Source organism: Ursus arctos, unplaced genomic scaffold, assembly GCF_023065955.2.
Source record: "Ursus arctos isolate Adak ecotype North America unplaced genomic scaffold, UrsArc2.0 scaffold_8, whole genome shotgun sequence".
NCBI classification, from domain to species: Eukaryota; Metazoa; Chordata; class Mammalia; order Carnivora; family Ursidae; genus Ursus; species Ursus arctos.
Window position 1 is genome coordinate 21,477,220 of NW_026623100.1, and position 22,672 is coordinate 21,499,891.

At 38.7% G+C, this 22,672-nt stretch overlaps 1 protein-coding gene across 2 annotated transcripts in view; it reads right to left on the minus strand.

Moving 5' to 3' along the window:
* Positions 1-20,812, minus strand: part of PSME4 (proteasome activator subunit 4) — a 103,848-nt gene extending 83,036 nt beyond the window's left edge. For both annotated transcript variants that reach the window (XM_026486074.4, XM_044378086.3), the window contains exons 1-3: positions 20,552-20,812; positions 2,260-2,400; positions 1,505-1,621 (exon numbers count right to left, since the gene is read on the minus strand). In XM_026486074.4, coding sequence (XP_026341859.1) covers positions 1,505-1,621; positions 2,260-2,400; positions 20,552-20,793 — 500 coding nt within the window. In that variant the 5' untranslated portion in view covers positions 20,794-20,812. The remainder of the gene's footprint in view (positions 1-1,504; positions 1,622-2,259; positions 2,401-20,551) is intronic.
* Between the last annotated feature and the right edge of the window lie 1,860 nt (positions 20,813-22,672).

Below are 22,672 nucleotides of genomic sequence, written 5' to 3' on the forward strand. Positions count from 1 at the left end.
TTTTCAACCATTTCACAAGAACAACAAGTTGAATGGACATTTTTTTTTTAAATGGAAAGAAAACTAAGAATGACCATCTTCCCCAGCGTGTTCTCTGACCTGGACTGTGGTATTAGTTATTTAAGAAAAAGACTATTAAATGCCCTTTTCGCAGTTGGAAGATATTCTTTATATACTATTTCCACCACGGGGAGTGAAAACATTAAAATCGTAAGGAATTTCCCAATTTAAACGGACTGACTTTTTTTCAAAGGTGGAGCGTGAATACCGGAAGAATCCAGTATTCAGTCACTTAAATGAAGTCTTTTGGCCAGAAATGACCCTTCTGATGCAAGCCTAATGAATGCTGTGTGTGCGCGTGTCTCTGTGTGTGTTTGTGTGTGGGGAAACCTTGTGAACTTTTAGAGTTTTCTTGTATAGTCGCAGAGATGTATTATTTCTGCAAACAAAGAAAGTGTAATGATGTACTTATTCATGCTAAACTTTTTACAGAAAGTTTAGTTGTAAACTTAACTCTTATACAAAATAAATCATGTGTTTACTGAATGGTGATTGCCTGCTTCATTTCAGAGGACCAGTGCTTGGATTTTTATTATGCTATGTTGTAACTGAACCCAAATAAATACAAGTTCAAATTTATGTAAACTCTATAAGATTATAATAAATATATCTGAAGTCAAAAAAGAAAAAAAAAAGAGGTTTTGTTTTTCTGAAGTAGCCCAATGCAGGGCTTGAACACACGACCCCGAGTCCAAGAGTCGGACTCTTAACCGAATGAGCCAAAGTTTAAAAGTATTTTAAACCAAATATGCTAAGATCGAGAAAATTAAGAGCTAGATCACAATTAGATAAAGCCTTGTTAACAGGGGAAAATGATACTTTGCCATTAAGTCTAAAATCACTATTTACCAAAAAGGACAGATCATCATATTGTACTCTGTAAACTCAGAATAAAACACAAAATGTAACAGAATTAGAGATCTGGAAGAGTTGGGATGTACGTAAAAGAAGGTATAATCAGCCAGACGTTCATAATCCTAGTATGTCTAAACATTACATCCTAGTGGGTCTAAACCAAGAAGCCGTGCATTTGAATAGCTTGCATTCCATGAACAGTCACTGAAACTAATGCTTCTTTAACTGGGATGTGGGTACCCTCAAGCTCCTCCTCTTGAGGCATTCATCTTACTTGAAGAACTAAAACATATGTGAATATATAATGAAGAATGCCAAATGTGACAAAATACTAGATGTCAAACAAAAATCTGCTGTCTTTGGCCAGTACGGTAATGCTAGCTGTCAGATATCCTGGTAGGAAATTCTAAAGTGCAACTTCAGATATAGTTTGGAGAGGGCAATAAATTGTTTAGAGTCAAGTTACAAAGAAATGAGCACACTGAAATGTGTATTTGCTTATCTAAAATAACCCAAATATTTCTCAATTATGACCAAATTCTAAAAGCCCCCATGTGCTCCCAAAGAAGTACTTTAAAAGGAAACTTACTTAGGAAACCAATTTAATCCCAGGTGCTCTGTCTTGGAATATAATATCCTTTCCACCATGTCATAAAGTGGTCTCCAAGGTAACTCCAAATCATCTCTTGAAAGAAGTTCCTTTTTCCTAATTAAAAAGATAATAAACATATATGCATATATTCATGCACAGCTGTTTGTATATTACACCTACTACACAGGGAGGACAGCTGTTAAATGCTGCTGTCATCCTGGTGGGCCTTGCTTTTCCCTATCCACAGCAACTCACTGGTAGAATGCAGTAGTAGGAAGAACAATGCACCAGATTCTTATGGCTGCTCAAACCTCAGAAAGCACCAGGTAAAAAGGGGCATTTAAATTTGTGCCACCATTACTGCCAATGAATTTCCTATTTTTCCATGTTACCTATGGACTGTTTAATGTTTCCAGCATTGTGCCGGGTGCCTGGGAGTAAAGAATAAATGATTCATGACTCCTCAAAGATCTTACCACATATACAAGGGAAGAGAACTAATTTAAAGGAACATCAGGTAACATATATTTCCATGTGTGCTACAAAACAGAAGGCTGCAAAGAGGACAGAGAATTTTAATTAATTAACACATATGGCTTAAACTTATGGTAAAATTTTCTGCACCCTTTTTGCAAACTGGCAATTTGGGGACTTGGGTCTTCTTACCAAAGAACACTTAGGTCTTGCTGCCTAAAACCTTGAAGAAACAAACCAAAAAACTGTTAGCAGAAATCACCAGGAAATTTACTTACTTTAACAAGTTGATCAAGAGACGGGCAAATCCCTGCATCATGCTGATTTCCAGTTTTGGAATTGATACCAGCTCATACAATAGCTTGATAAAAAGAACATGATCTTCTTTGCTAAATTTTCTCCCATAAAGTCGAATATATCTGCAAGAGAAAAATCAACACAGCCTTTAAAAATAGGTATGGTGACATATCCATATTCATTGCAGCATTACTCATAATAGCCAAAGTGTGGAAGCAAGGTGAATGTCCACCAACTGATGAATGCATAAACAAAATGCAGCGTGTATGTGTGTGTGTGTCTCTATATATAGATATAGAATGGAATATTATACAGCCTTTAAAAAGGAGATTTCTGTCATATGCTACAACATGGATGAACCTTGAGAACACTATGCTGTGAAATTAGCCAATCATAAAAGACAAATACTGCATGATTCCACTTATATGCAGTACCTAAAATTATCAAACTCATTGAAACAAAAAGAATGATAGCTGCCAGGGACAAGTGGAGGCAGGACAAACAAGGAAACAAAGAGTGATTCAAAGAGTACAGGGTTTCAGTCATGTAAGATGAAAAAGTTCTGAAGATCCGCTGTACAACAATGTACCTATTGCTAGTCATACTGTACTGTACACTTAAAAATTATTAAGAGTAAATTTATGTTTTTGCCACAATAAAAAAGATTTGTGTTATGACACCTTAATTTCAAATGTCCCTGATGTTAAGCATTTTGTATCTCTACTCATTATGTAGGAAAAACTATTCTGTGTTTTAATTAAGACTACCAAATAATTAATTTAATTAACAAAAGACTTATAATGATAACTGAACTCTCATCAACATTCAATGACAAATTAAAATACTGTTGTCTTGGGGCGCCTGGGTGGCTCAGTTGGTTAGGTGTCTGCCTTCGGCTCAGGTAGTGGTCTCGGGGTCCTGGGATCGAGCCCCATGTCGGGCTCTCTGCTCAGTGGGGAGTCAGCTTCTCCCTCTCCCTCTGTGATCTCTCTAGTTCTCACTCTATTTCAAATAAATAAATAAATAAATAAATAATCTTAAAAAAAAATGCTGTTGTCTTATTGTTGCTTGGTCTTAACTGGCCTTTGGTCATTAGTAACCCTGAAAGGAGTTCCTTTGTCCCCTTCCTTTTATTAAGCAAGGGCTCATTCAAGAGAATGATCTGTAACTCCTAAGACTACTTCAAAACAGCATATCGCAACATAAAGAATAAAACAGAACAAAAGAGTTCAGATATAGATGTTTACTGTTTAACCACAGAATCTTTGAAGAAAGCATAATGGTTTGCTTAGAATCCTGAAACAATACAGTGTTACATAACTTAAACCATTTTTTCCCCAAGTTAACTCATAGTTATACTAAAATTAAGTTACTTTCAAAAACAGTATAGTATTTTACCTCAAAGTTACACGTTTTCAGTTTTTTAACTTTAGATAACCAAGGTAATTAAAAGCATCGATTACAAGCAAAGGAAAGGGTGTCCCAAAAAGCAAGAATGACTAATTATAGACTATTTTAAGGATGCATTAAGTAGCAAAAACTTAAGTAACCAAAAACTTACTTAGAACAAATTAGCAGACATTTAAAAATCATAAACTCCTTTAAGAAAGAATCATTTTATAGACAAATATATAAACCAACAGAAAAGATGATATTAATACTCTTTATATGGTCTTTAGCACTTCCGCAATAGCTAAAATCAAACTGAACTTATGCTTAACTTCTAAAATTAGGATATCTAACAGCTTTTCCTTTCCAGAAATTCCTTAAAATTCTTGGTCCACTAAAAACACACTTTTTCATTTTCTCAGGCTTTTGTGTATTTATTTACTAATTCAGCTCTTTTCTGTTGTTGCAAGGTATAGTCCCATGATTTCACCTTAGTACTCTGACTGGATAGTACAGACAGCAGAGCTATGAGAGTATTACTGTTTTGCCTCTACCAGTAATTACCATGTAAACTTCAGGTCTAGCCAGGACTCCAGAACGACCGTGGGATTCTGTACCTACTTTCCTCTGTGGCTGCGATACTTCTGGGGAAAAATTGGGGAAACGTGGCTCTAAGCCACTGAAATAACTTAGCTACAGTCCATTGCATTTACTGCAGTAGAAAGACAACTATATGCTTAACATTAGGAACACAAAATTCAGAGCCCCAAATTTAATATTATGAAAAGAAGAGACCAACAGGGGGATTCCTAGAGGAGGCAGAACTGCTGACAAAACTAGAGATGTTAGGGGATTACTCAGAAAGCAACCTTCTATTTTCCCTGTCAACCAGGAAACAGTTCTTGTCAGCCAGAAGTGGTTCTTGTCTCAGCATTTCTCAAAATGCAGTCCAAGAAAATTTGGTTCTGAAGAGCACAAAAAGTACTACAAGAAAAAAATTAATAATTGCTTTTCATAAAAATTGAAATTCTGTTCACAATAAAACACTATTAAAAGTGAAAAGCCCAATCTGATATTTGGAATACATCCACCTGAGAAAGTACTCGTATGCAAATTACGTAAGAACTCCTTCAAATCATAAGAAAAAGACACAACCCGATCAAAAAAAAAAAAAAAAAAAAGGCAAAGACTCAGGTAGGCACTTCTCAGAAGACAACATACAGATGACTAATGAGCGTATGTAAAGATACTCAACACCCTTACTCACCAGTAAAAGCAAATTAAAATCACAGTAAGGTACCACTTTACACCCACCAGACTAGCTAAAACTAAAGAGCCTAATAATATCTAGTCTGGGTGAGAATGTGGAACAACCGGACCTTTCCTATGTTAACACTGGGTGTATAAAGTCATATACCCACTTTGAAAAAAGTGCCTTGATATTACCTAGTAAATGTCTATTAGACATTAGACTGTTTAAAATGCATATTCCTGAGTTCCCTCTTAAATCTAGACCATTAAAAATACCAGGAGTGTGAAATGCAATAAAATTGTTTTAAAAAAAAGGAAATAAAAAAAATACTCAGGGTGGAGACTAAGAACCTCCATTTTCCAAAAACTATTCCAGCTGGTTTTTCTGTATATTTATGTTCAAAAATCCTATACTTTTGATCATAATATTAAGAGATAATCTTTTCTTTTTCCAATTAATTTTCACATTAAGTTTTAGAACTAAAAATTACTTTTAGATGTCTAAAAATACTCAAAAACCTTGGTAAGAGTCATGATTAATCTTTTGAACAGAATATTTCTTAAACCATCCAGAAAATATAGATGACGTCATTACGTTCCATTCTACCACGGGGGGAGAAACTATGAACGATAATACAAAAGCAATTTTTAAATGCTTCTTTCCTCCTCACAACCTTACAGCGTATTAATCAAATGCTTTAATTTTTAATCTCAAGTAAAGAAAGGCAGTAGCATACCAGGAACAGTAGTTATTTAATAAACTGTGCAATACTGTCAAGTTTTTTCTACTATACGTCCTGAATATTGTTTACTATTCATTACAAGGAAGTTTAAAGTAATATAAAATTATACATCACTGAAATGAACTAAGAATTAGAGCTTGACGAGAGGTTAAAAATACTGGTTTTCAATACAAGCTTTGTCATTCACCAGTTATTTCTCTTCAAGGCAATCATTGGATTTCTAAGGTTCTAACTATATCCATCAATCAAGTAAAATTAACATCATTTCAGAACAACATTAAGACTATCTGTAATCAAAAAAACACGTAAGACATTTAACAATGACATTTAATTTTTTTTTTTTTAAAGATTTTATTTATTTATTCGACAGAGATAGAGACAGCCAGCGAGAGAAGGAACACAAGCAGGGGGAGCGGGAGAGGAAGAAGCAGGCTCATAGCGGAGGAGCCCGATGTGGGGCTCGATCCCATAACGCCGGGATCACGCCCTGAGCCGAAGGCAGACGCTTAACCACTGTGCCACCCAGGCGCCCCAATGACATTTAATCTTAAGTAAATGCTTTATTTTGGGTAGTCCTAGTCCAAGGACAAAAAAAGGAATTTTACCTACAAAATTTTAAAAAACAGAATTTAACTATATTCATTTAAAACACTTACGGATTTTTTTTTGAAAGACTTTATTTATTTGAGAGAGAGAGAAAGCACAAGCAGGGGAGGGGCAGAGGGAAAAGCAGGCTCCCCCCAGCAGGGAGCCATATGCGGGACTAGATTGCTTTTAAAAAATCCTACATCTAGGGGCACCTGGGTAGCCGCTCAGGTTGAGCATCTGACTCTTGATTTTGGCTCTGCATTCAGGAGGGAGTGGGCTTCTGATTCTCTCCCTCTCCCTCATTCTCTGCCCCTACTGCCACCCTGCTCTCTCCCGCGCGCGTGCACTGTCTCTAAAATAGATAAATATTTTCAAAAAAATAGAAAACCCCACATCTAGCAATACATCCTAAGTAAAAATCTAGAATACCAAAGTTAAAATACCAAGGTTTTTCAATGCCTATTTGCAGTAAAATTTTCCGGGCCGGGGGGGTGGGGGGGTGGGGAGGAAGCCAATGTAAGAGAATTAGTTTGTTAAATTGTGGTTTATGCCTTTAGATACAATGCAGTCATTTAGAATTATGTTTTTAGAGAACTTTAGTGGATGTGAAATGAAAGTCATGTTAAAAAAAGCAGGATACAAGGGGCACCTGGGTGGCTCAGTCGGTTAAGCGTCTGCCTTTGGCTCAGGTCATGATCTAGGGCTCCCGGGATCAAACCCTAAGAGGGGTTCCCTGCTCAGCGGAAGCCTGCTTTTCTTCTCCCTCTGCCCCGCCCCAACGCCCTGCTTGTGCTCCACTCTCTCGCATGTGTGCTCTCTCTCTCTCAAATAAATAAAATCTTTTTTTTAAAGATTTATTTATTTATTTGAGAGAGAGTGAGCACACAGAAGGAGAAGCAGACTCCCTGCTGAGCAGGAAGCCCAATGTGGGGCTCAATCCCAGGACCCTGGGATCATGACCTAAGCTGAAGTCAGACGCTTAACTGACTGAGCCACCCAGGTGCCCCAATAAAATCTTTTTTTAAAAAAAAGCAAGATACAAAACATACATTTGAATTTAGTTGAATACTACTAAAGAAAAATATATAATCATACATTAAGATTAAAAGATAAACACCGTAACACGTTATTGCTATGTGGTAAAACTGAGGGATTTTCATTCTCCTATATACCTTTTTCTAACTTTCTAAAGTAAAAAGGCATTATTTTTATAATTAAAAATAACATGTAAGAACATTTCATATCAAATTTTGTTGTAAAATACGAGGTTTAAACTCAGGTGATCAATATTTCTGCATTTCTATGTTTCTCTTAATAAAAACAGCCCTTATCAAAGACTACTAAAGTCCTATTTAAAAGAGCACAGGAGTCAAGTTGTATGTTCTCAGTCAAAAATGACACCAGAACATGACGCACGTTAACTGCAATGTATATTTAAATCCACTGAATTCATAATGAAACTAAAAAATACAAATAAAAACAAAAGAAAACCCCACAGATTATACCCTTGAAGAATGCTATGGGACCAAAGCATTATCTTTTTTTTTTTTAAAGATTTTATTTATTTATTCGACAGAGATAGAGACAGCCAGCGAGCGAGGGAACACAAGCAGGGGGAGTGGGAGAGGAAGAATCAGGCTCATAGCGGAGGAGCCCGATGTGGGGCTCGATCCCATAACGCCGGGATCACGCCCTGAGCCGAAGGCAGACGCCTAACCGCTGTGCCACCCAGGCGCCCCGCAAATCATTATCTTAAAAACTGGTAAATAGGACGCATGGGTGGCTTAATCCATTAAGCCTCCGACTCTGGATTTCAGCTCAGGTTGTGATCTCAGCTGATCTCAGCGCAGTGAGATCCAGCCCTCCCTTACATGAGCCCGTGCCCAGCTGGGAGTCCGCTTGAGTCTCTCCCTCTGCCCCCCCTCCCCTCGCATGGGCATGCGCTTTCTCTCCCTCTAGCTCTAAAATAAATAAATTAATCTTTTAAAGAAAAAAAACTTAAAGAGAACCGATGAAACATTTACCTGGATTCTATAGGAATTGTACCTCAGGGTAAACAACAGCTCAGGGGTAAAAGTTTTTTAGAGAACTCAGCTAATCAATCTCTAAAGAATGGAGGATGGCTACTAACATCACAAAAAGAGAATCAGGGATGAAGCCTCTCCTGATAAAAGTATACATAATATACCTAGTCTTGAAAAAGAAAATGAAATTTTATGTGCTAAATAGCAGCAACAAAATCAAAGACTCTATGTCTTTAACATTTCAATCAGACTTCAACTAAAGGTAATTAAAATTATATAATTAATAAAGCCAATTTTAAAAGACACAAATAAAAACTGAGATTACAGAAACTGTTCCCTCTTTTCAATCTTCTGTGGAATACTTGTAAAGCTGGTCATAAACTCACTTAATTCTAATATGGACATTATTCTGGCCAAACAGTCTGATTATAATAAACTATAAATTAGAAAATATTAACACAGTATAACAAAAAGAAACCAAATTATTTAAAAACATATCATCTTAATTAAATAGCCAGTATCAGACTTAAGGCATTCCCCCTCTAAGAGGCACTTCCTTTAAAACCAAAAACCTTTAAAGGTCTACAACCTTTAAAACCAGACAGATTCAAGACAATAATGACTATTCTTACTATTATTATTTGACATTATTCTGAATCTAGAAATTAAAGAGTAAACTAGGAAACACAAATGGGGGTAACTGTTTCAGGAAGGGTAAAAGAGTATGCTGTCAATGCTATGATTTTCCCTAGAACACCCAAAACCAGCAACCAAAAAACCCACTTTGACACTAAATAAGAAAATCTACAGAATGTTTTTTAAAATTGGCATCCGGATTCCTGTATGGTAACCAGATATGGTGAGTGGAGGTAAACTGTTCCATTCATAATATCAACAAAAAGATTCATTATCAATTTCTGTGAAAGAGGACGGTTAAGTGGCTCAGTCGGTTAAGCAACTGACTTTGGCTCAGGTCATGGTCTCAGGGTCCTGAGACTGAGCCCTGCATGGGGCTCTGTGCTCAGGGGGGAGTGTGCTTCTCACTCTCCCTCTGCCCCACCCCTCTGCTCCTTCTCTCTCTGATAAATAAAATCTTTTAAAAAGGGAAATTTCTCTAAAAGAATGTATAGGAATTTTAAAACAATAAAACTGGGGCGCCTGGGTGGCACAGCGGTTAAGCATCTGTCTTCGGCTCAGGGCGTGATCCCGGCGTTATGGGATCGAGCCCCACATCACGCTCCTCTGCTGTGAGCCTGCTTCTTCCTCTCCCACTCCCCCCTGCTTGTGTTCCCTCTCTCGCTGGCTGTCTCTATCTCTGTCAAATAAATAAATAAATAAAATCTTTAAAAAAATAAAAATAAAATAAAACAATAGAACTGTACTAAAATATAAAATATCTGGACGTAAGAATTTTTAAAACTGTCTTAATACCTTAAGACTAGAGCTAATGACAAGTATTTTAAAGCAAATAAAATTACCAAGACAAATGAGATACTTGAAAAAACTTCCTTCTAACCAGAAAAAACAACAATTAAAAAAAAAAAAATCCAACCTCCCTCCCCACTTTACTGTCTTTTCCTTCGGGTCCTAAGATATCACCAATTGAAAAAATTAAAATAGGCAAAATGTGCAGAGAAAGCTAGGAGATCAGGTTTTAAATTACTCTGACTTTATTCCAGGACTATGCCCTTCATCGTAACACACAGTGTTAAAAATGCAGGTACAGCTTCTCATTACTAGGAATAGTGAGTGAACAGATAAAATGTAGGGTTTTCTCATAAATTCACCTCTCCTCCTCTTTTCACTCAATTACCCATGTATTCAAAATGCATTTCTAAATGTGAGGAAATATGTACTGGAAAATTAAATATACAGAAGGGAGACAAAGGAAGTAATATCAGAATTCTGTGATTCTTTTTTTTTTTTTTAACCAATGTTTCATTATAGATGAGTGTCCACTGAACTGAATCTTGAAAGATTAGAAAGCCATCATCACTCTGAATAAGCAACCGAGGGTCAAGAAAATCTGAGCATTTGGGCAGGAACAGCATAGGAGACAGCTCCAGGAGACGAATGGAGCAGGAACAGCACACTTCTGTGACAAAAAGACAAAACCAAGAGAATGTTCCTTATTCTCTCACCTCACTTCCAAAGACGTCAAGCTGAGGATCAAGAAAAGGGATGCATTATCACAAAAAAACCAAGTAACAATAAAGGATATTAGTTCCAAGTGTCTGCTGACATGGAAGAAAGGCAAATTAGGTGTCATCCCAAGTGGAGAGTATCTTATGTTCCCATGCTCTAGATTGCTTTGCAACTCCCAACATCATAATCAACTCTGAATAGCCAGAGTATTTTATTGATTTCAACACAGCAGCCAAGCCAGCAGGAACAGCACGGTTCTGCAAGTTTGCAGAGAATTCAAAATGCTCTGGGTCAGTCTTTTGGGCGAATCATTTAATCTCTGTATCTGTAAAACCTGGGTTTCCTCGCAAGGCTATGGTGATGGGTAATTGATTTATGTACAAGAAAGACCTTCTGATTTAACTGATCTGCAATGGAGCCCCGAGTACCAGTTTGTTTGTTTTTTATGTTTTCCAGACATTTCACTACATTTGAGAACCACTGCACCTTAGCAGACTGACTGGAGTATAAGATATGGTTTAAAATAGATTTAAATCATTAAAAATAAAATACATAATCTGCTTCAATTAGTATTTCTTTAGTTATGAGGCTAAATATATCTTAAGATATTTGCTTACTGCATATTTTTTTGTGAATTACTTGTTCATATCCTTAGAAGCCTATCCATCCTCTAAGGCTTCCTCTTTCACACAGTCTTCCTTCGTTCCCAACCAAAAGTGCTATCTCTGTCCTCTCTGTCCCTCAATAGCTTGTACCAAACTTGAGTACTTTCCATATCTTACTTCTTACTGGAGGTATACATGTATATATTATTGTATTTCTTTAGATGACTGACAGGTAAGGATGGCAGGGTCCATGACTCTATACATATATAATCCTCAACTCTAACCAAAGAAATGAAACAACGTGGACGTTCTGAGGAACATTTTTTTTCGACTGACCAAATGTATGAGTATATCTTGAGAAATATACTGGCTTATGTAATTAAAAACAGCTCACAAGAACTAGTTCTATTTTTAAAAAGAAAAACCCTTCAAACGAACAATAAATATTTTACCAAATTAAGCAAATTGGCCTTAAAACATTGAGTAGGTTTCCAAAACACACTATAAAACAGGTCTATTACTTTTACCAAGTATAGTAATCCTGATGGAAGGCTCTAAATGGACAAGGAGATCTGAAGTATACACTTCTCTTTATCCCCACCTATACCACAGGCTAAATAATGCTCACTGGCACTTCAGCATATTCAGAGTTATATTCTTTATGACATATTAAAACTGACATGACAATTTCTGGAGTAATACAGTCATTCACTATTAATACCTAATAATGATCCCTCTATTCTTTTCCGGGTGCTTTTCTTTGGAGTCATGGACAAGGGGCATTCATCTCTTGAAATGCTTTACTGAATGTCACTCAAGAGACAGACATGACAATAGGGAATGGAAACATTAAAGTAACAAATGGTCCTGGAGCATCCAGCCTACAGGGAGACAAATAACTGATTACTTCAATATAATGCTCTAAATACAGACTTTAACAGTTACACAGTCGACTTGCTCCTATCTCTGTTCCCCCATGTTAAGCGGCTTTCTCAAAAGTCCTGCTTACCTAACCAAATCCCATCTTAAGGCTCAGATGCAGTTCTTCCCCAGGTAGCCTTCCCAGGCTGTATAGCCTGGGAGTTTCCTTCCTCTGGGACACAGGGCTTAAAGGGAAGCCCTGTGGTCATCAGACAAATCAGCTAATACATTGCCTCATTAAGTCTCACTTCTTTCAAAGGTAAAACTGGGATAACAAACGTACCTACAATTCATAGGTGAAAAATAAAATAATGAATGTAAAGTCATCAGCATAAGGTTGGCACACTCTGAGGCCTCAACACATGGTACGTAGTATCTATGCCATCATTCAATAATCTATTAACCAATGCTCTCCTGTAAGATCCCTCAGTTTACTGATTTTTTAAAACTGTTGCTACTTTTCATTTTTACCCCTTGTATCTTTGTAGCTCAAGGTGTAAGTGTTGATTAGACGATCTGAATTACAGAAAGAAACCTGTAAAATCAGTAGCTTTCATATTTTGGGGGGCCACAACCCATCATTGTAAATATATAACCCAGTATATAAACATATAAAAAACTGAAAAAAAAATATAGAACTGAAATTAAGGTCATAAACATTCACCCTTATTACTTCTAACTCTAATAATTCTAATTTAGTTCACTACCAAACAAAAAAACCTTCCTCAAAACAAAAAAACCAGGTCAAGACCTAAATTGATTTCACAACCCTTTGGTCATAACCCACAAATGAAAAATTCTCTATTAAGCACTAATAAATGAACATATAGATGAAAAATTGTGAGACCATACAAACTATCTAAAAAAAACCCCACAAAATGAAACAGTTTTAAGATATCTGTCTCTTTAACTATGATTTATTTTAAGTAATTCTGGAATTTGTTTAATGATAACTTTTTTCCGGCCACATACAAAATAGGGACCTCTGGTTGGTATATGTTGGCAGAAATTTGACAATATTTTATTTATTGGGCTGTCTAGAAGTAACCCACCTTCCCTCGTAAGAGAAATTATCCCAACTAAACTCTTCAGGAACCTGCCCAAAATATAAACACTCTAATGCAAAAGACTGCATTCATCAAGTTTTTTACTCTAAGATCTTCTACTCCATCCTTGGTTTAAAAAAGAAATTTGTCAGAAAACAAGATGAAGTAGCACTTTAGAGCCCAAAGATCACTAACATATTTCTTTTAGAGTACCTACCATTAGGAGACTAGAAAGCATTTTTAATAATTCTTAAGCAATTTCCAATTTATTTGAACTTCAATACTATTCTCAAACCCATTTCACAGCTGCAAATGGTGTTAGTTTTTTCTTGGGGAAGGAAAAAGCCTTTACTGTATTTTGATTTTTTCTTTTCTTTTCTTTTTTTTTTAAAGCCTTTATTTTTTCTTTTTAAGTAATCTCTACCCCCATGGGGGACTCGAACTCACAACCCCGAGATCAAGAATCACATGCTCTTCTGCTTGATCCAGCCAGGCACCCCTTTACTTTACTTTTAGACTCCAAAATTTAAGGTCTATTTATTCTGAAAAAAAGCCAAACTAGCATAAAAAGGTCATGATCACTACCAAAACTGTACGTTCACCTAATTCAAAAATTGTATTAGCCACACTCTAAATTATTTAGTAATAAATATTTAAACATGACAGTCATTATAGATTTATTTTTAAATGAAAGTCTCAAACTCACTGATACAACTGATATAATCTTTCTTCTCTAATTAACTTTGCTAAACCCACTCCCCCAGACTCCTACTTTGGATTATGAAACACACCATTCTCTTCTCTAACCAAAATGCGCCTTCCTTCCTTTTCTTTTACTAAATATGTAACTTTCCTTTGAATCCTGTATTAAAATAGAGCTCATCCCATATCAGTTTTCTCCATTTTGACTGGAAAAGTAGTAATTTCTTAGAATTCCATAGTGCTTTAGTTTACAAAGAACAAAAAAGTTAATTATAATATCACTGAGTACCAATGAATGTATATATACCGCTGTAGTAAATGCTGGGAGAGGAGGAAAGGAAGTAAACACGGAGGACACTGACCTCAAGAAGGCTCGCAGCAGAGGGAAGATTATATACAAAGACTACCAAAGCACGAACAGGGGATCAAGAGAGAGTGCACTAAAAGGGAAGAAATGCTGAGCATACGCCGAATATGGAAGTAGCCAACCTCAAGATTCCAAATGGGAATATTTATAGTTTGTGTTGCTTTTAACATTCCAGTGGCCGTGTCAATGAATATAAAGGGTTTTCTGGTTGCTGGGCTTGCTGCTGCTTGTATTACCCTGTTCTCAGTTTGCCATTCACACTGTATGAGATTTTGATCTAATTTTCTACACAGATTAGAAACACAGATCTCGATTTTGTATTAAAAAGGAGAAAAGGAGAGCAGTGAGAGAAGACTGACTAGAAGTAAGTCTCATTTAAAAGAAAAGTTAACACCCCGGTTCCAAAATGAGAAAATGGGTTAGGAAGTTGTGTCCTTATTTACTACTAAATAAACAAGCATCTCTTAAAAAAAAACAAGAAACTACCTCCATTTTACTTCAGTCGAGAGAACATGTATTTCAGAGACAATTTTATTTTATAACACTGCAGAAAGACCACTTGGGAAATTTGTTTTTAAATGATACATTCAGATTTCTGAACAAGGAATGGTACTGTGTTACTAGTTTTTTTCCCTAACCGCCCTTCTCAGGGCCTCCATTTAGGGCATTAAAACACACTGGTCAGAGTCGGAATTTTTTTTAAGTAATGCACTTAGAATTCATATTTTCTTCCCCAAGTTTCTTGATGGAGCTACCCCTTGCCTAGGTTGTCCTTTAAGAGCAAAAATGTGTGCTAAGAGAAAAGCAGCACACTGCAACTTCCCAAGAGGGCAGAAATCTTTCACTAACATATCCCATGGGCCAAAAACAGTGCCTGGCCCACACAAAGAACTCAGAAAATATTTGTTCAAAGACTCCTGCCACTACTCCTTTGCATACAACTATGTATTAACTAGTAAGAACCTCAGTATCTTTGTTTTTATTTTTTTTATTTTTATTTTTATTTTTTTTTAAGATTTTATTTATTTGACAGAGATAGAGACAGCTAGCGAGAGAGGGAACACAAGCAGGGGGAGTGGGAGAGGAAGAAGCAGGCCCATAGCAGAAGAGCCTGATGTGGGGCTCGATCCCAGAACACCGGGATCACACCCTGAGCCGAAGGCAGACACTTAACCGCTGTGCCACCCAGGCGCCCAATATCTTTGTTTTTAAAATGGAGAGAATTCAAGGAAGTCCTGGTTGCCCCAGGACGGATTCTATCTCTCCGCAGTTAAGAGGGGAAGAAAGATACCAAAATACACAAATGTTCATTAATAAGCAGTATTATAAATCATTGCCCATAGGGTCTGTCTGCAGTAAACCTTAGACAAAACAATGCAAATGGAAACTCAGATGTAAAACCACAAATTTTGCAAGTAAAACTCCATGAAATTGATCAAAGTGATACTGGATTATTCATTTTTCTAAGCTCGAGAATGGCATCATATTGACTTTTTTGGTTTAATTCCTTTTCCCTTGCAGATACATACTGGAAGCACTTATGAATGAAATAATATGCTTCAAAAACAATGGGGGGGTGCATGGGTGTGGAAGGAACATGACTGGCCATGAGCTGATGACTGATAGGTGATGGGTACATAGTGTTCACCATATTACTGTCTTTCCTTGCATATGTTTGATATTTTCCACAATAAAAAAGTTTAAAGCAAAATAAATTTAAAAAGTACTCAAAAACTATTCAAATCATATATATTGACATATGAGATTCTGGCAAACACATCCAGTTAACTAGTGACGAGAAAAATCTGACAAGATGTTTTAAAAGAATGATTGAAAGAGGTTCTTGAGGGACATCTGATGAGCTCAGTCAGCGGTGCGACTCTTAATCTCAGAGTCATGAGTTCAAGCCCCACATCAGGCATGGAGCCTACTTAAAGAAGAATGAATGAATGAATAAAAGCAAGTAATGCAAGAAAGAAACTAAAAAGGTGTTTGAAAAATGGGAAGGGCCTCAAATATATATATATATATATATATATATATATACACACACACACACACACATATATACATCACACACACACATATATAATATCTAATACACACACATATAATATCTAATATACACACACACACATATATAAGTTTGAGATTGGTATGAAAAATTAAATGTGTGCATGTGTAGGTACAAGGGGTATCTGTATTTTCTGCTCAAATCTGCTTTGAACCTAAAGCTGCTCTAAAAACTAAAGTTGGTTAATCAAAAAAAAAAAAAAAAGAAGAAGAAAGAAACGTGAAGGACAGTTTATTGCACTGTTACACAACTTTATCAGAAAAAATCATGTCCCCAAAATAATTTAATTCATTTACTTTGTTTTTTCTATGGAAAATCAGCTTTCAAATCAATTCAACAAAGAAATTTTGGTTCCCGTTTTGAGCATGGTCATATAATAACAAAGGCAAACCTTTTCTACTACTTTCCCTAACTGGTTCTCACTGATCAAGGTGGTAATTTGTCAAGATTTCAAGATTTTTTATAAGTAAAAAGCACTTCTATTTATTGTGTACTTCACAATTTCAACACTTAAACATTATATATCCAATAAATACATCATGTTAATAGCTAAGATTCAGTGGTTAGCATTTTCTTTCTCCCCCAACAAAGACATGATACAAATTTGGGTGCTCCTGTGGTCAGATTATTACTTTCCACAAAAGGAGTTCAGCGTATTTGTTAATTCTTATCGTGACTAAACTTAAGTTTCCGGTGGCTATATAATCTAGTTAAATACATTATGTGGTTTCAACTGGGATAATCCAATTTCTATCCAAGAAGGCTGTATCATGTTCTTAATAATATTTAAACAAGGAAGTTACAGTTTAATTAGCAAATGAAATGATCTGTCAGTATAATAGTCTCATTATAATAAAACAGCGAAGAATATAACATTTCATTATAACAAATAAGATATTTAAATTTGTTTCATAATACACCAAGTGCACATCCTCCACTAAAATAAAAATTCTGGTTAAAAAAAAAAAACATGAAAGAAAGGGTTATGGATGGGGTAAACTTGTAGGAAATAGGCCATTCACTTGTTTTTCCTCCTACAGACCAATTTAAAGGAACACAAAGCTAGAAAGGCCCTTTGGGACTAACTCAGTGATTTTTCAAACAATATGTTTCAGAGCCCTGAGCAGGCTTTATCCTGCCGGAGGAGCCCAATATTGTGTTAAGATTTTGCTTTTATAGAACAATCCACAAATAAGTTTTAAATCTGAAAAACCACAGAGTCTATACTCTTCCCACTTTCCAAAAGAGGGCCCTAAAGCTGAGAGAGGTTAAGCAGGACCAAGATGATGATAATGTTCATGGCAAAGCCAGGTATAGATCAACTGATGTCTTCAAAGTAGACCTCACCACTTCACCTGAAAGGTTCAGAGGGACAAGGGAAAAACAGCAAGTTTCAAGATTACCTTTCTTTAACTCCGTCATTCTCCACACGGGCCATACCAGTTATCCACCAACACTTTGCACTTTGAGTCCGGAGCTGTCTTCACTGCTATTTCCCAAAGACCATTAGGTTTGTGCCTCTCTTCTCCAAGTTATTTCCCTGCTTGTTTAAGACGTTCCCTGTGATATTACCTCACACAAACAATGTCTCTTTAACAGGCAGTTCTAATACTTGAACTTGTCTGTACAAGAGAGCCTGTATTTTACCACAGGGCCAATTTTTAAAGTACACAGAAATAACCTTTCTTCACAGAGATGTTACACAGACCCACAGTCTCGAAATGGATTGAAACAGAATGACGGCCAAGTACTTAAGTGAGGTACAAAGTCAAAAAAAAGGGATGGGAAGCCTGAGTATCCCCAAACCAGAACTCTACCCCGCCACCCCCCCCAGACCTGTGATGCCCAGATTCGGGGTTACACTTCTGGTCCGGGATCCAGTCCCAGGGCCTCTGAATAGCATTTACACTCTGGTCTTCTTTAGGAATGTGCTTGATCTATACACCTATTTCCAGTACTTTACAAGCTGCTCAAATAATCCTTGCAGAAAGATACACACTGGCCTATTTGAGGCTCCACAGGATAAAAAATAAAATCATAAAATACCAGACCAGGAATGTTTCTCAGAAATTATTTAGTCCAACCCCCTCATTTCTTTCACAAGAATACTGAAACACATGATTGAAGTAATCTTCCCACATCACAGAGCTCCTGGTAGAAGTTGGATTTTATTTTCATTACTACTTTCCATTCTTCTACAAAGTACTAAATATGATCACTACTCATGTAATTGACAGCTGTCATCACATGTTTTGGCGTCATTTAGATGTAAACTTGTGCAACACACAAGGCTCATTAAAAAACAACGAGCGGAACTATAAACAGGTCACCTTAACATGACTTAAGGGAAAAAAATACACCCAAGATCACAACATGTCCCACCAAGTTCAAAATGTCTCATAGTGCAATCCTGAGAATCAGTTTGCAGCATTTAACCACTGTTCCAAAATAAAATTCTGACAGCATTTCTTGCTGGTTATTTAGACATAAATGGTCTGGTGTTCAAAGGCTAGTAAGCCTTATTGACTGCAACCTTGCCCTAACCACCACGGACTGTCTCCACTGTATTTTTAGCCATTTCTAGGTAAAAGCTACTTAATAAGCCAAAAATAATCCAACTCTAGGTGCTAATTTGCCAAGCTTAGTAAAATGTCAGATAACAATGCTTAACTCTGTGTAGATTCCAGATTCAGTAATCCAAACCAGATATGCATTTACACATAGGTATACTTATATATCGTGCATCTAAAAGAAGCTGTGTCCCCCAAAATAGTTATTCTCTGGTAAATCTAACAAGAGTGATTAAAATGGGGGAATTACTGGAACTGATAAATATAACTTTATTTTTACTGTGCCTCAGTAACACAAACACATAGGAGGCTCACTTGGAAAATCATTTGATGGTAATCAGTTATAAAACATTTCTCTGTTTTCACTGAAAGTGGTTCTTCTCCCTGTTGCATTTTTTCCCCCAAAGTCTTCTATGAATCCTAAATACACAAACTTCTCCACACTCTAATCAAGAGGAGAGCTGTTAACCTTGACATTTTATGGTCACTCTTTGAAAATGGAAAATTAAGTGTTTCAGTTTAGTTTTAATTAAAAAGGTATTACTCCCACCACAACCACCGTCAAGTGGAGATGAGAAATTTGTCAGAGGCTCCCTAATAACTGGCAGATAAGAATCATACTGTGAGGAAATGTAGAGAAGACTATTGCATTACAAAACCCTGAGTCATCACCCAGTTCACTCAGCAGATTTGAGTAAACATTGGATAAGTGACTTCCGTCTTGTGTGTTTATCCATCTATACCCACATGCGTAAACATACAATGTTACCAAATTTTGTGTACAGTTAACCAAACAAGATACAGCACAACTTTCTTAAAAAATCCTCTTGACACAGTGAAGATGCCCATCTTGCTGCTTATTTGGACATAAATGGTTTGGTGGTATCTAAATAAATAAATAAAGTCTCTAACCTTTCTCCCCAGACTGAATTTTTACTAGCTTTCCCCCCTACTTTCAGTGGCACTATCGTCTGCCGGGTGTTTGTGCAAAAAAATAGTAATAGTAATGAAAGAATAACATAACAACTGAAACTGATTTAGATCAGCTATATTCATCTGAGCGTCTCAAAAATAAACACAAGCCAGGTACTCATAATGCCCTGGACAATCTGACAGCTCTCTTCTCTGTTTTCCTTAGGGTCACCCATTTCCAAAGGAAATGTCACAACTGGAGAAACACACACTTTCCCGAGGTTCTAAGACTCAACATTCTCAACATTAAAGTCTAGTATACAGCCCAAGAATGCGCTAGGGGCTGATAAACCAATCTTTTCAATCAAACCCACAAAGACTGAGCAGGCCCCAAAAAGCAGAACCTACGAGTTCCCTACGGCCTCCTTCCCATTCAGAAAGTTACTAGACATGAATTGAAGGATACGAAGAGGCGGAGACCATAGAGGAAGAGGAGGAGGAAGCACCAGGAAAAGTCAAGAGTTGCTCCCCCATAGATGAATCCTCTCTGCTCTCCTCCCCCATGAGCAAAGGTCCAAAAAGGACCCTTGGGGGACCGCTCACCTTTTTCCCTAGTGGCCCGGTGCCCTCTGGCTCCCCAGGGCCCCGCAGGTCGGAAGACAACAACCCGAACCCTTGGGGAGAAGCAGCTGGGGAGGACGTAGAGGGCTGGCGAGGACCAAGGAGGTCCCGCAGGAAAGTGGCAGGGAGGGCACTTGAGTGCTTCCCAGGCACTTGTCTCGATTCTCAGACAACTGCTCCGGGACCACCGGCTGGAGTCGGGGCAGAGTTGTCCAGAGGTCCGGTGAGGACAAAGAGCCGCCTTCCCCCCCCCCCGGACGCCCTCCCACTGAGCCTTTGATTCCCCACCCACCCTGCAGGCCCGAACACACTTACGTGGAGAGTTTCCTGGTCCAGAAGAGGCCCCCGGGCCACAGCTCTTGGAGCTGCACGGCCCGGCCCAGGTTGCTTTTGATCTGGGCCAGCTGCAAGTCGGACTCGGCGTCCAGCCGCTCGGCATAGGGCAGCAGCTTGTTGTAGACGATCTCCTTCTGAGGGACGAAGCCCCGCGGGTCCGGGCTGGGACGCCCGCCGGGCTCCGGGGGATCCCTGCCGTCCGCCCGCTCGGCCGGCTCCATGAGCCTAGGGACACCCCCCCCACCCCCTCCCACCCTAACCCTCCCCGGCCCCCACCCCTCTCCGGGCTCCGCCTCCTCCGCGTCGTCGTCGCCCCACGGCCGCCGGCGGCCCGTCGCCCTCGGCCCGACCGCTGGGCCCCCTCCCCTGGCCGGCGCGCTACTGGCCCCCGCGCGATCCGGGTTCGTTGGCGGCGGCAGCGGCCGCTCCGCCCGCCCCGCACCGGCTCGGCTGGTGACGCTGCAGCAGCCGGGCCCGCAGGTTCCGGACGGGCCTCAAGTCACTTCCGGGGCGGGGCGGGGCGGGGCGGAGCGACGGCGTCGGAGGAGGAGGTGGTGGCGGCGGCGGTGGCGGCGGCGGGAGCCCAGCGGGCCGCGCCTCCCTCGCCGTGGGGACGGCTCGGAGCCCCCACCCCCGGGCCTCACCGGCCGAGCGCGAGGCTGCCCCACCGGAAACACGAGGCTGAATTCCAAGCTATTGTCCTTCCTCGCTTGGGGTCGCGCGCTCTCTGCGGCTGCCTGCGGGAGCCCATACTCGCCGTGCCTTCCGACAAAGCAGTGGGCCTAGTCCCCCACCCCCAGTGTGTGGAAAAACCTAGGTACTCTGTATCCATCTCACTTGTTACTTACCGATTTGTTTGCTCAGTCTCCTTTAAGCCCTCCTCTTTGTGTTATTCTTCCGGGCCGCCCTCATTCCGAAAAAGTGAATATTCATCCAACAAATATTAATTGAACTGTTTTGTGTGTCAGACGCTCCTTTTAGGCCCTTGAGAAGAGCACGTGGTTTCTGCCCTCCAGGGTTTCAGAGGCCAACTGGAGCTTTAGTCTAGGGAATAAGCAATTACAAGACAATACTCTTAATTGGTGGATAAGTACAGAATGCCTTGGGAACACCTAAAGAGGAGTTAGTTCAAACTGGAGGGGTGTCAAGTAGTTTCCTAGAAGTGATAGGTAAGGTTGAGGTTAAAGGCGTTGAGTGCAGAGTTGGTTAGGAAAAGGAGGAGAAGGTATATTTTAGCTGAGGAGACAGCTTAGAGGCTGCAAGCGTGCACTCTAGGAATTCAAAGAAGTTCAGAATGGCTGCAGATTGCTTGCAAGAGGAGCACAGGACTGAAACCTTGAAAGAAATAACAGGGAGTTTTCAGAACTTTAAACCTAAAAGAAACAGAAAACTCAAACATTTTAGACATGGGGATGGCGTGATATAATTTATATTTTCAAAGAATCACTCTGACTTTATGTAGAGAATAGATTAAAGCAGACTCGAATTGGAAACTGGAGGACCCCTTAAGAAGCTGTGACATACTGATAGCATGGATGTCAGTTGAAATGGTTTAAGAACTGTTGCAGTGAGAAGAATGGTCTGGGCTTGGTAGCTGATTAAGTATGAAGAGTGCAACAATGAGAAGAGACAGGATGATTTCAGATTTCTGGTTTGAGAAGATGGATAGATAATAAAGTCCTTCACCGAGATAGCAGGAACAGATTTGGAGGCAAAATGCCTAAAGGATGGAAAAGTACTTTGATGTATGGATCAGGAGGATGATCTAACCTGAGATATGTATTAGCATTATAGGTAAGATTGGAGGGAATGAGATATAGACTATTGTTAAAAGATAAAGAGGCTTATTAAAACTTTTAGGAGTTCATTGAGTAAAAATCTATATGAATTGGGCAGGGCCAAACCAGAATTGGTTAGGAGCCCTGACAGGAGCCAGGGGAAAGACAGGTAGAGAAGGGGTAGAGACAAAGTTTATTTGATTGGCAGTAGCTTAAAATCCAATTGGCAGTTTGTGATTGGTTGTCCTGAGTGTTTAGATTTCATAACCTTGAGGCATTTGCACAGATTTTGGGCAGAGACATTAGAGCCACTTCAGTCTAA